General features: G+C 38.5%; 2 protein-coding genes, 1 long non-coding RNA gene and 1 other non-coding gene across 4 annotated transcripts; 3 read left to right on the forward strand and 1 right to left on the reverse strand.

Moving 5' to 3' along the window:
* LOC110864070 (protein IQ-DOMAIN 1) lies at nucleotides 1–2,106 on the forward strand. Its single transcript, XM_022113199.2, has 5 exons — nucleotides 1–39; nucleotides 120–242; nucleotides 957–1,146; nucleotides 1,225–1,334; nucleotides 1,614–2,106. The coding sequence occupies exons 1-5, from the start codon at nucleotides 1–3 to the stop codon at nucleotides 2,079–2,081; spliced, it is 930 nt and encodes a 309-aa protein (XP_021968891.2). The 3' UTR covers nucleotides 2,082–2,106.
* Nucleotides 2,107–4,368: 2,262 nt separating this feature from the next.
* LOC110865651 (pentatricopeptide repeat-containing protein At1g10270) lies at nucleotides 4,369–7,040 on the reverse strand. The gene has a single exon (XM_022114977.2). It carries the CDS (start codon nucleotides 6,934–6,936, stop codon nucleotides 4,684–4,686), a length of 2,253 nt encoding a protein of 750 aa, XP_021970669.1. The 5' UTR covers nucleotides 6,937–7,040; the 3' UTR covers nucleotides 4,369–4,683.
* Nucleotides 7,041–7,142: 102 nt separating this feature from the next.
* On the forward strand, nucleotides 7,143–7,215 carry TRNAR-ACG. Its single transcript has one exon. It is a non-coding gene; the product is annotated as a tRNA-Arg (tRNA).
* Nucleotides 7,216–9,827: 2,612 nt separating this feature from the next.
* Nucleotides 9,828–11,704, forward strand: LOC110864069. The gene is made up of 3 exons (XR_002549597.2): nucleotides 9,828–9,924; nucleotides 10,450–10,562; nucleotides 11,662–11,704. It is a non-coding gene; the product is annotated as an uncharacterized LOC110864069 (long non-coding RNA).
* The last annotated feature ends 335 nt before the right edge of the window (nucleotides 11,705–12,039 follow it).

Raw genomic sequence — 12,039 nt, forward strand, 5'->3', positions numbered from 1 at the left:
ATGGCTAAAGGAAGATTCGATATATCTGCAGGAGAAAATGTAATGTTTTTTAAGGATGTTTTTATGGGAATTGTCGTAACAAAGCATTGATGTGTTTCTTGATGTATCGTTCCCTGCAGGATGTGGAACCGTCACAAGGGTTCACTTGGGTCCATGACTCCACGAGCACCAGACGTGGATGGATGGATCGACGAGCAATGATCAAAGTTGGTTTGAGGTTGTATGGCTTGCCTGCCTTTGAGGTATCTCGATTTCATATTGTAAACTAATGTAGCAAGTTGAACATTTATAGCTGGAACTTATTTAATATCATATTTGTTATACATGCAATGACATTTACTGTTTTTCAGATTATTTTTGGCCAAAAACCGGTTCTAATCCTTCTTAAAAAAACCCGAACCGGTTAAAGAAAAAAAAATGTCAACTTATCTCTAGGCCCAGTTAATGTAATGGACACTTTTTGCGCCATTTTTTCCTCAATTATGTCGTCTAAGAAGTTAAAATATAAGTTTCTTAACACATGAGTTCAACATCCGTTTAGTCTCAAATTGTTGGATGGGTCAAATGGGTTACAAGTGATAGTAAAAAATTGGTACTATTCATTGAACGGGTCAAATGAGTAGTTTATATTGAACGGCTTAAACGGGCCAAGTGACACTATTATAATTGTCATTTTTTATGATATGTGTAGTACCAAAATTTGATTTAGAAACAGATACTAAAAAATGTTAAAAGTCACTTTGGATAATTCTTGCTTCTTGAAATTCACTGGTGATGGTGAACAAGCTGATATGCAATTTTTGTTGTTGTATTCTTGTTTGATAAATAATTTTCATTTTGGTTTTAATAAAACTAGAATATACTAATATCAAGTCTTAAATAGATTAAGCTTGACATATTAATTGTTTACATCTGGTTTAAAAAGTATGCTTATATAATGATGCCAATCCTTGTAGGTTGGTGATCCTACAAGTATGCTTATAAACTCTAATCGAAGGGCAATCGGCAAACGGCAACCACACTCTAATGTATCTCGTGTGCAGTGTCAGATCAATTCTCGGATGATTCGAATGTCCGAGGAGAATCAGGCTCTTCAGAGACAACTTCTACAGAAACAAGCGAAAGAACTCGAGATTTCGCAGGTTAGTTTTACGCGATTTTGAGTATTAGATCTAATAAACCGTCTTAATGGATATGCACAATCTTTATAATATATGGGTGAAGAATGGAATGATAGTTTGCAGTCCAAGGAACAAATTGAAGCAAAACTACTTAGCAAATACGAAGCAACTATGAGACGAGGACGGGCCATGGCTTATTCGTTTTCTCATCAGGTACACAATCATCTTGCATTGGAATAAATTTATAAACTTGTATATAGTGTCTAGGGCTGCTAAAATTAACAAACGGACACATAATAAAACAAACACGTTCATTTCTAAAATGAATGAACACAAACTAAAAATCTCGTTCGGTAAGTGTTCATCAATAGTTCGTGAACACATTTATTTCCTTAACAAACGAACATTGTTTGCAGCCCTAGTAATGTCGGTTTTCTATGATTGGTTTATGATGCTTCCAATCCTAATATGATACAATCCCTTTCAAAACAGCAACCATGGAAGAAATCATCGAGAACGACAAACTTACTCTTCATGGACCCAACGAATCCACAATGGGGTTGGAGCTGGTTAGAGCGATACATGGCGGGCCGGCCATGGGAGACCAGGAAAAATCAATCATCAGTTAAAAACGGCATCAACATTACCGGACCCGAAATCACGAAATCGTACGCGCGTCGGCAACTCAACTCTACCCCTTCAACCCCAAAGTCAGCAGCGGGTGGTCCAGTAGCATCGCAGAAGGTCAAACGCAGGTCAAACTCTAGAACAATCTTCGGGCCATTCCCTGATGATGATATGAGAAGTGTGTTTAGCGTGCGGTCTGAGATGAACAGAAGGCATAGCATCGCGGCGTCCTCTGTGAGAGGTGACGAGAGTATGGACAGTTCGCCGTCGGTTCCGAGTTTCCTATTTTACCGCACTATTGTGTGCATAGTCATTGCTAGAATGGCTTTATAGTATGTATTTCAGCATCTGTGTTAAACTTAAAAACGGCAGTCGAGGTGGCGCCGTGGAGGAAGTCGTGGCGGTGGTCGGGGTTAAAGTCAAGGCGGAGGTGGAGGCGGTGGAGAAGGCGGAGCTTTGTCGAGTCTACTGGAACACTCACAAGGTTCTTGAAAATCATAAAAATGGGAAAAAACATAAAAAGAATATGGATATACAGGAAGAATTACAGCGGCTTGCGGGAAAAACACAAATGTCGGTTCCCATGGAGAGCCAGAAGTCAAAGTCAAAAGTCAAATGATGCAGGCTGAAGAACAAGGGAACAGTTTAAAGAGAAAAATGAGAGAGGATGAACGGAAATCTGCTGAGCCCGAAAAGGAACCTGTATCTTTTATTTGTGAACTTTGTGATGTAAAATGTGAAGATCAAGTGGTGACCAGGACTGAGAGCAAGACTGAAGGTCAAGTGGAACCTGAGAGCAAGACCCGAAGGCAGCAGAATTGACCCATTGAGCGAATGTTTTTTTACTTGTGCATTTGTGGACCAAGTAGTTTAAAGATTTAATTAATATTCGGATGTTTTTATGGCTAGATTTATATCACACATTGAATGATGATGATGCTATAGTCTTGATCTTGAGTTTGAATTCGAATTCAAGTACTTTTAATCTTTTTATTATTTCTTTTTCCTTTCAGAACTACTATATGATGAATTATGTTGTTTGTGTGCACATGGATATGCTGCCATAGTTTTTTGCTGCAGCTATGAATCTGTCATTTTTATTTAAATGGACAACAAAATGGGCCCATCATCTTGATAGTTTTCAGATTGAATGAATCTAGAATTGGTTCAGTATAATACGAATAATTCACAGAATTGATAGTTTTCAGATTTATTCGCAGAAACGCTACGTTGCTGAATTCGCGGCTGTTTTTGGACAGTTATTTGCAGAATTTGTTGTTTAGTCGCTGCAGAATCTGATTTTTTTAAGTCGTTATAATCAGTTGCTGCAAATCAGTCGATATAATATGTTCGAGGTCCGTGTTCGCTGCAGAATTCATTTGCAGATTCATTTCATTTGTTTTACGGATCTGTTTATTATTTAGCCGCACCGCAGAATTGCGTACGCAGAATTGAGATTATTTGGTGCATCATTTGCAGAAAATTGTTTTGTTCGCTGTTAAGAACCGCAGTCGTTGATATGCTGGTAACATGTTACCTACCAACTTAACTTTGTTTAGTTTACAATATGGGAATGTCACCTCCATGCCAACCCTACTGTTATGCCAATCCTATAAAAATGCAAAGGGTTACTTGCAGTCCAGCTCCAAGTTACCAACAACCTAAACAGTCCTACTATCATAACAGCAGTTGTTTTGAGAAAGTATCATAGATTGTTAGTAAAGTGCATTCATCAACATACGAAAAAACAGCCATCTAGACCTACTAACAATTTACTTATGGCCCAAGATAACCCAAACTGTTATTTTAAATGCCCATCTTGACCCAAAATTTAGTTGATGGGTTGATTTTGCCACCTCTAATTTTAAGCACATGCGCTCACAATACGATGGACGGCATCTTATTGCAGCTGGCACCTGAGTTATGCTGCGGAGATTCCGGTTCGTCCAAATTGAGCTGCTATACATCCTCGGCGCTTTATTCAGCCTCTCTCCGAGAGTCGAACACGGTACCCCCCGAGGAGGTAAACAAGCCCAAAATACAACACATGTGTGGGTGAACCAAAAGTCCCCTTGGCCTCCGATTAAAGTGCAACTGGCCTTGACCAGCTGATCTAGACATCATCGCCCACCAATACGATGATTTGTACACATGGGAGGAATTCTTATGGGCTCTTGAGCTGTGGTACTCAAATAGCATGAAAATAATGTATAGTGATGGGAAAGTAAAATCCATTGCAGGATTTCTCAATCATTCGGTTTGTTAATCTCTCTTCATTGTGTATATATTGCTGTAAATTTATATATATATATATATTATATATATATATAAATGCTTTTGAAAGTTATAATAATCTTTGCAGATCCCCTCGCACATAATGCACTAAGGGAGGGTGGAGGGTAGTACAAATTCTTTAAAATTTCCTCTTGTGAGACAATGCAAGGCAAGGCAGGAGAACAGTGTTATAGTTAATATCTAATACCTAATAAAATACTTTTAACTTATTCGTTATGAACCGCGCACTAAATAAAGTTTGAGAGATGCACGGCTTACGTAACGCGCGCGGGCATCATACTAGTAGAGATTGAAAAAGAAACAACAAACTCAAAAACAGATTAAAAATTCAAAACTGAACCTGGGCAACAGCAAACGATGTGCTACGTTCACAGTATGTTTTGTTTCATATAAAGAATATAAAACTTAAATATACTTTATCGTTACGACCTCAATTTTCTGTCTTGCAAATAAAAAACAACTAAATGGCATTTCGGTAAATAACATACAAGTAGGCCCCAGAGCAAAAGTTAGGGAAAATATCGCTTATGATTGCACACTGCAGAGGATGACAATCAAGAGGTGTGACATGTATTTCTTGGCAACTATCTCAAAAAGAGAAATATTAAATAAATACCTTATACCGTAGTTCTAAAAGTAATCAAAGCGCAACAGAGCCAGTTTGAGGCTGCTCATATCCTTGCTCCCCATTTATTACTTGCTGATCACTGCCATTCTGCTGCCAATTTCCATAGTGCGATCCGCCTCCATACTGCTGTCCATTGCCATTATAGCCTCCATTGCTGTACTGTTGTCCATTCTGGAAGCCAGATCCATACTGCTGTCCATTGCCGTTATAGCCTCCATTGCTGTACTGTTGTCCATTCCCGTTCCCATTTCCATTCCAAGTTCCAGTATTGTATTGCTGCCCATTTCCAACATAACTTCTATTATTATACTGTGGTTGTTCATATCCGTTATTGTTTCCCTGATGATACTGCTGCCCACTTCCACTGTAGCTTCCATTATCATACTGTTGCGTGTTTCTAACGTTATCTTGCTGTCTATTCGAATAATCATTTCCGTTATTGCTTTGCTGCCAATTCACATGCTGTTGCATATGTCCATGCCCATTCCTATACCCGTTCCCATTAGCATGAGGTGTACTTTCAGTCTGCTGCCGATATCCATTCGGATTTGCACCACCATGCCGCTGTGCTGGAGACACGTTTGCAGCATAACCTGACCATCTGGCATTTAGAAGCCGATCAATCTCGTCCCTGCGCCCAACCTTGTCGAAAACATCCAACACGTGCTCCTTAAGTACAGGAGTTACACCAACACCATAACTGACCATTTGTTGTAACAAAGACAAACTTGTGTCATAATTAGAGACTGCACAAAGCGCCCTGATCACAATATCATAAGTAGTCGCATCCGGTTTTGGATCCTTTTCACCCATTTTAGTCAAAATCGGTACACACTCAAGAACCTTTCCGTTTTCAATTAGTTCAGAAAACCATTTGTTAGCGTAAGTAGGAATCACTCTCAAGCCAGCCTCCACCATCTTCGTATACTTCTCCATAGCCTCATCGATTCTTCCTAATTTTAAATAAGCATCAATCAATGTCCTATAGGTGTTGACATCAGGAGATAAAGATTTACCACACAACTCCACATACATTTTCTCAGCATCATCCACCATATCTTTCTCACAATACCTCATAATCATGTTATTAAACCCAGCCGTATCCATCGCAAAAGGCTTCGACTTTGGCGCTTTACCCGCCTTCTTAAACACACTGTAAGCCTCCAACTCTCTGCCCTCCTTAAAACACTCATTCACCATCAAGTTAAACGTATCCGAATTCACCGCCTGAACAACAGGCGGCGTATGCCTATCCAACATACTATCAAACAACGCCTCTGCTTCAACTTTCCTCCCCCATTTAAGCAAAACCTCCAAAAGTACATTACACGTAGCCGGAACCATCTTAAACTCCTTATCCAACAATGACTTATACGACTCCATCGCCTCTCTCACCCTACCTTGACTGAAAAACCACTCCATAAATGTAGCATTAACAATCCCATCGTAAACCATACACCTGCTCTTCAACTCATCAAAAAACTCATTCGCCTTTTCCAAATTCCCTAAATTCAAAAACCCTAATATAACATTATTAAAAACACTTGAATCCGCCCCATGCCCATCCCCTACCATTTTCCACAACAAGTTAACCGCCTCATCAATCCGCCCGGCGTCAACCAAACCTTTCGTTAAATGACGAAAAGTAACTGCGGACGGGCTAAAAGGCGCATTCTCCTTGATATGTTGATACACTTCTAATCCTTTATCCACCTCTCCACTCTCACAATACGAAACAATTAAAAAATTATACGAAACAACATTCGGGACAATATTACACTGCTTAAAAAAGTAAGTAAACAGCGCGATAGCATCCGAATACCGTTTTGCGCGATACATGGAGCCGATAATGGCGTTGCAAGTGAAGACGGTGGGGCGAGTGGTGGAGAATACTGATTGGCGAGCGACGACAGAAGCGTTGTCGAGATCGCCAGCGCGGATCAGGGATTGGACGCGGTTGTGGAGACTGAGGCGGGGGCCGACGAGGGCGGAGGTGGTGTCGGGTTGGTTAGGGTCGCGTTTAGGGCGTGGGGAGTTGGGATCACGTTGGAGCGCGTGTAGTGGCGGCTCGATGCGGAGGCGGCGTTTGCGACGGCGGCGTTCAGCGGCGGCTTCTTCGGCGGAGGAGAAAGCGAAGGAGCGGGTGGGGATGACATGCGGTTGGGGCTGGTGTGAGGGTTTTAGGGTGAAGGTGGGGGAAAGTGTGGTGGTTTGGAGGGGGGAGAGGCGGCGGAGGGAGCGGAGGAGGAAGCGAGTTACTGTCATGGCGGTGGTGGTGGTGGTAGGAAACGGAAGAAATGGTGGTGTTAAACCCTAGTGTACAGAGATTTTGGGTTTTCTTGGTGGTCAGGGTTAAAGTGATTTGGGTGCAAACATATTTACTGGACTCATGTTAGGTCGTAGATGTTCTATGGCTTTATCTGGTCAAAATATTGACTAAATAATCTAAATCTACATCTGCAAATAAAATCGACTCTGTGGCCCAATGGATAAGGCGTTGGTCTACGAAACCAGAGATTCTGGGTTCGATCCCCAGCAGAGTCGTATTTTATTAATAATATGCTTATATTAATTTTTGCCTTTCCAAAAAAAACATTTTATTCTAATTGCTGTTGAATGTAAAAAACATTATGTAATATAGATGTTCTATGGCTTGTTTGATTTTAGACAAGACCTAATGCCAGCATGGTCATAAGTGTAACGTGGTGCCCTGGCTAGAAAATTAATATTTGTTGTACATAATTTGATACGTGGATCTACATTGTGGTGAGGGGTTGTCCAGGACACCCCTCAATTTTCTTGGCGAAATGTAATTTTCTTTACAATATCCGTTTTATTTGTCAAGAATACCCCTAAACAAATGCTAGGATACCCTGAGTGATTGACGAAACTTGCACGCTGAATGACACCTTGTTAAAAGAAAGAAGAAGATGAAGAAGGTATATTATATTAATATAATAATATGAGCATTGGTAGAATAAATAAAATAATGAATGAAAAGCCAATACTAGCCTTCAAAAGTAAAAGTAGAACTCAGGTTTTAGTCAAACTTCAATAATATTCAACCATTTAGTTTATTTATTATTCAAGGTCTGGTAATTATTTCTTGATAGTGTACTTGGAAAGGGATAAATGAATTGGTTTTCAAGCAGATTAGAAGAAGCCCGCAAAATATTTTAGGTGAGGTAAAGTCGAGGGGTTATGGGTGGATTAAAAATAGATCTTCTTGTATAGATATTTTTTGTTAAAGATATTTCTATTACACACTAAATATTATTTATAAACGTCTAAATAACATTTAAGGTTTGAAAAAAAATATATTTGTTCATGTTGCATGTAGTACACTTGTTATTCAATAAAGCGATAATCAACATATGCTTTATAATGTAAAAATAAAATTATATTTGAATCCTATAATTAAATTAAATTATCTTCATTCTTATACTTTATTAGAGAGTAAAACTATAATATAAGGTATGGTTTAAAAAAGATTGATTAACAATTTTGCTCTTTAAAAATAGTTTTACAACACACGTATTATTTATACCTAATTAATACATAATTTTTAATTATATATTATTACGAACTGTTTAATGTTTTTATTCAACCCGTGTAATACACGGACGGGTCTGTAACCTAGTAATTATATATACCAGTTGCTCAAGGTTCCTAAGGGCTCTCGAATTCTCAAGGATGACCTTAGGTAAACGAAATTCTTAAAGGCCCATTTTTACTAGCCGCACAGGGCTGCTTAGCGGTCTCGAATTCTTATAGATGGGTCGAGATAAAAAAAAAATTAAAATACTCTTGAATTTTTCTTCTAGTTCCGCCACTGCTTACAATCATTCCCCATACTAAACTATAGTACAACCAGTGTTGTAGTAGTCGCTAGTCAGCCGGTAGGATAGAGACTAGGGATTAATCGAAACTAATCGGGACTTATTTTGATTAATTGGGGATTGGTCGGTGATTAATTGACGCCTAATCGAGATTTTATATTGTACATCCAACTAATTTGTAATTACTTTTATCTCCTCTTTTTAAATATACTAATAATCGATAATTCATTAGATAAGCAAATTGGACAACAAAATTCACAATTATCATTTTTATAATAGTAAATTCAGTGCGGAGCTTGACCAAAAGTTTCGAGGGACGTAAAGTCATGGGACCCAAATTTTTTTTCCTATGTTATGTTTTGGGTCGGGGCGACTATTCGATTCGGGTCGAGTCAAATAATAATAGTTCAAAATAAAACTAAAAAAAAATCATTCCTTCAAAGGACCCGTTCGTACATATATAAAAAACTAAATATTGTTTAACAAACAAAAGACCAGTATATATATAATGGTACGAGATAAATGAAATCTGGACGAAGAATCACAACTTAGCCCAACGACCTTTAAGATTTAAAGTAGTAACAAACTTTACTTTGATTTATATATTGTATAGATATTTAGGCAAAATAATTGGAGGGGCGATTCCATACAATTTTAAAATTTTCGGACGAAAAATCAGAAATTATACAATTTTAACCGAAACATTAAAGGGAGCTATTTTGTTTGGGTAAATTTCATATGGTCGGTCGTAGGTGAAAGGAAACTATTCCTTACATTGCTTGATAAAAATGTACGCTCTTATTTGTTTCTTTCGGATTTTCATAAGAAGAAATACACAAGCGGATTGATAAGTTAACTTAATTGAGTTGTAACATATTTTACACGAATAAGAAAACTAACTTAACCACTATAAAATATATCACCATATAATTGATAACCTAACAGATAATAAGTACCGCGTTGTAAATTGTCATCGACGTCGCATCGCGTAGGTTTCTGACCAGTAACCAACCATAGGGACTAAATTTATAAGTTAAATGAAGGCTCAAATATGAACTTCACATCAAGTGGTCTACACTAAGGGGGTGTTTGTTTTTTCTTCAAACAACTTCAAGGGGGCTGATGTCTGCAGGCGCGCAGACATTACCCTTGAAGACTGTTTGTTTGTTTTTTTTAAACAGATTTGAAGTCAGCTTCTTTCATCTTAAAAAATAAGATATGGATCTCATTCTTATAACATCTTCACAAAAACCCTACTCCTCCCTCATATCATATACGCACACAGACATCAATTCCTCCAACATCTCCCATCTCAGACATCGCTCCTCCTCCTTCTCCTCCTCCTCCTCCTCCTCCTCCTCCTCCTCCTCCCCCGACAAGTTTTTCGGTGACCTCCATCTTCTCCTCCGACCAGGTACTTCTTTTTTGCTTCTTAGACCTAATTTTTGCTTCTTGAAGCTTCTTTTTTGCTTCTAGTTAGCCCTAATTTCTTAGACCCAATTTTGCTTCTTGATACATACAAAAAATGGTGTTAAAGTTGTTGAATGTTTATATTTCATTGGTGTTTATATTTCATAGAAGATAATTACATTAATGTTAGATTTGTTGAACATAAAGTTCTTGAATGTTGAACACAAAGTAGATGTTATTGTGCTTCTTTTGTACAGTTTTTGTGCAGTTTTTTTTTTTTTTTTTTTTTTTTGCTTTTTTTTGTGTGCAGTTTTATGAGTTGTTTTTATGCTGTTTTTAGAGCTGTTTTGTTGTAGATATTGTGCAATTTTTGTGCAGTTTTTTAGAGCTGTTTTGCTGCTGTTTTTGTGCAGTTTTTGAGCTGTTTTTGACAGCAAATTGCTGCAATTTTTGTGCAGTTTTTGACAGCATGTTATATACATATTGTGATTCTTGATTGTCTTGTATGTTATGTGTGATTTAATTCTAGATGGAAACTAATGATGGTCGACAACAATGGACGGATGAGGCTGTTAGAAACATGTCTTGAAGAAATAGGGAGGATAGGTAGAAATGGACAAAGCTTGTGTATAACAACCCTCGGTAAAACCGACACCCTCATAATATTTCTGACACCCTAATATATCTTTAAATGTATCAATATGTCTTTATATGCACCCCGTATGTGAAAACCGAGCCCAAAATAGATAAAATAAAAATAAAATAAGTTTATTCAAGTTGAGGCGGGCCGCATAGACCCACCCCAACCTTTTACGCGGGCCGTATGAAGGTGTAACCGGATTCCTTTGATTTCTTTAGTTTAGGCGGGCCGCGTAAAGGTTATTGTTAGTTGATGCGGGCCGCGAGTGTTTCAAATGGTGGCGCAGCCCGGTGATGACACGTGTCATCATCGTGGCGGACCTACACGCTGACCCAGCCAAGCTATGCATTTACGGGATGTTGACGCGGGCCGCGTAAAGCCTTGCCTTATCTTACGCGGGCCGCGAGAAAGTCAAGATCAGACCCTATAAATAGAGGCCATCGGCTTCAGTCGACAATTTGTTCACAATTCACTTCTTAAATCACAATTTTTGTAGTGGCGTTACTATACCCGGGCATTATACCCCCTAAAATAGCGAGGTTCTGCTACGATGTAAGTATTATAACCCCTGGAGACGTATTAGATACGCTGCCCGATTGATCTAGGGTTCCGTAACGGCTGTCGTGGTTCTGCCCGACGTAGTCGTTGGAATGCCGTCTCGGGGAGGGTATTACTAATGTTAAAATGGGTTATTATACTAACACACGTGCATTTGTGTAAATTATAGATATTCACCAGGAAAACCCTAAAGAATAACCTAAAACAGCAATGTGAGTAATCCTCTTTTTGTTAACTGTTTTTACAAAACCTTAAATACCTTTCCATACGAATGACAGTTATTGAGTATTTGTAAGAATACAATTATCGTGGGTATGTTGGGGTTTTGTATACAAAATTGGTTACAACCTGGTTAAGGAGTAACATTTCCACAAGTCGGGTGTCGACAGTACCAACGGGTGAAAATTGATATAACTTGGAAACAAATGTAATTGCGGGATCGCCCTCAATACTGTTCACTGTGAATTTTATTTAAACCTGATTAAACTAGGATTCACTCACCAGTATTTCCCACTGACAAAATGTTTTTAAAACGCGTTTCAGGTAACAAAATGTGAAAGCCAAATAGAAGCCAGCTGGACAGCACTGGAGGCTTGGAAAAGTGGCAATAAAGTTACCTAAAAATAAAACGGATGTTTTTATTAAATAAATAGGATTTATTCCTATGAAATGTGTGTATTGAAAACTTGGGTTTTACCCATATGTTTAATGTTATAAAACATGGTGGTTTACTCTGATTAAATATTTCCTAACTACGGTCCTGATGAAAATTTCCGCTGCCAAATTGGATAAATAAATGTGATACCACCGAAACTGGCTCACGACCGCCCGTTCCCAGGAACTAGGGATCGGGGGTTGTGACAGAAGGTGGTATCAGAGCTATGCCACTGATTCAGCCACAGAAGTGTTCTGCTGACATCA

Source organism: Helianthus annuus, chromosome 6, assembly GCF_002127325.2.
Source record: "Helianthus annuus cultivar XRQ/B chromosome 6, HanXRQr2.0-SUNRISE, whole genome shotgun sequence".
NCBI classification, from domain to species: Eukaryota; Viridiplantae; Streptophyta; class Magnoliopsida; order Asterales; family Asteraceae; genus Helianthus; species Helianthus annuus.

Bases quoted from the DNA above. Each gene is read 5' to 3' on its own strand.
- LOC110864070 (XM_022113199.2), top strand. From the start codon at position 1: ATGGCTAAAGGAAGATTCGATATATCTGCAGGAGAAAAT. The intron at 243-956 runs GTATCTCGATTT...CAATCCTTGTAG, and splicing joins ATGGCTTGCCTGCCTTTGAG to GTTGGTGATCCTACAAGTAT. The intron at 1,335-1,613 runs GTACACAATCAT...CTTTCAAAACAG, and splicing joins CTTATTCGTTTTCTCATCAG to CAACCATGGAAGAAATCATC.
- LOC110865651 (XM_022114977.2), bottom strand. From the start codon at position 6,936: ATGACAGTAACTCGCTTCCTCCTCCGCTCCCTCCGCCGCCTCTCCCCC.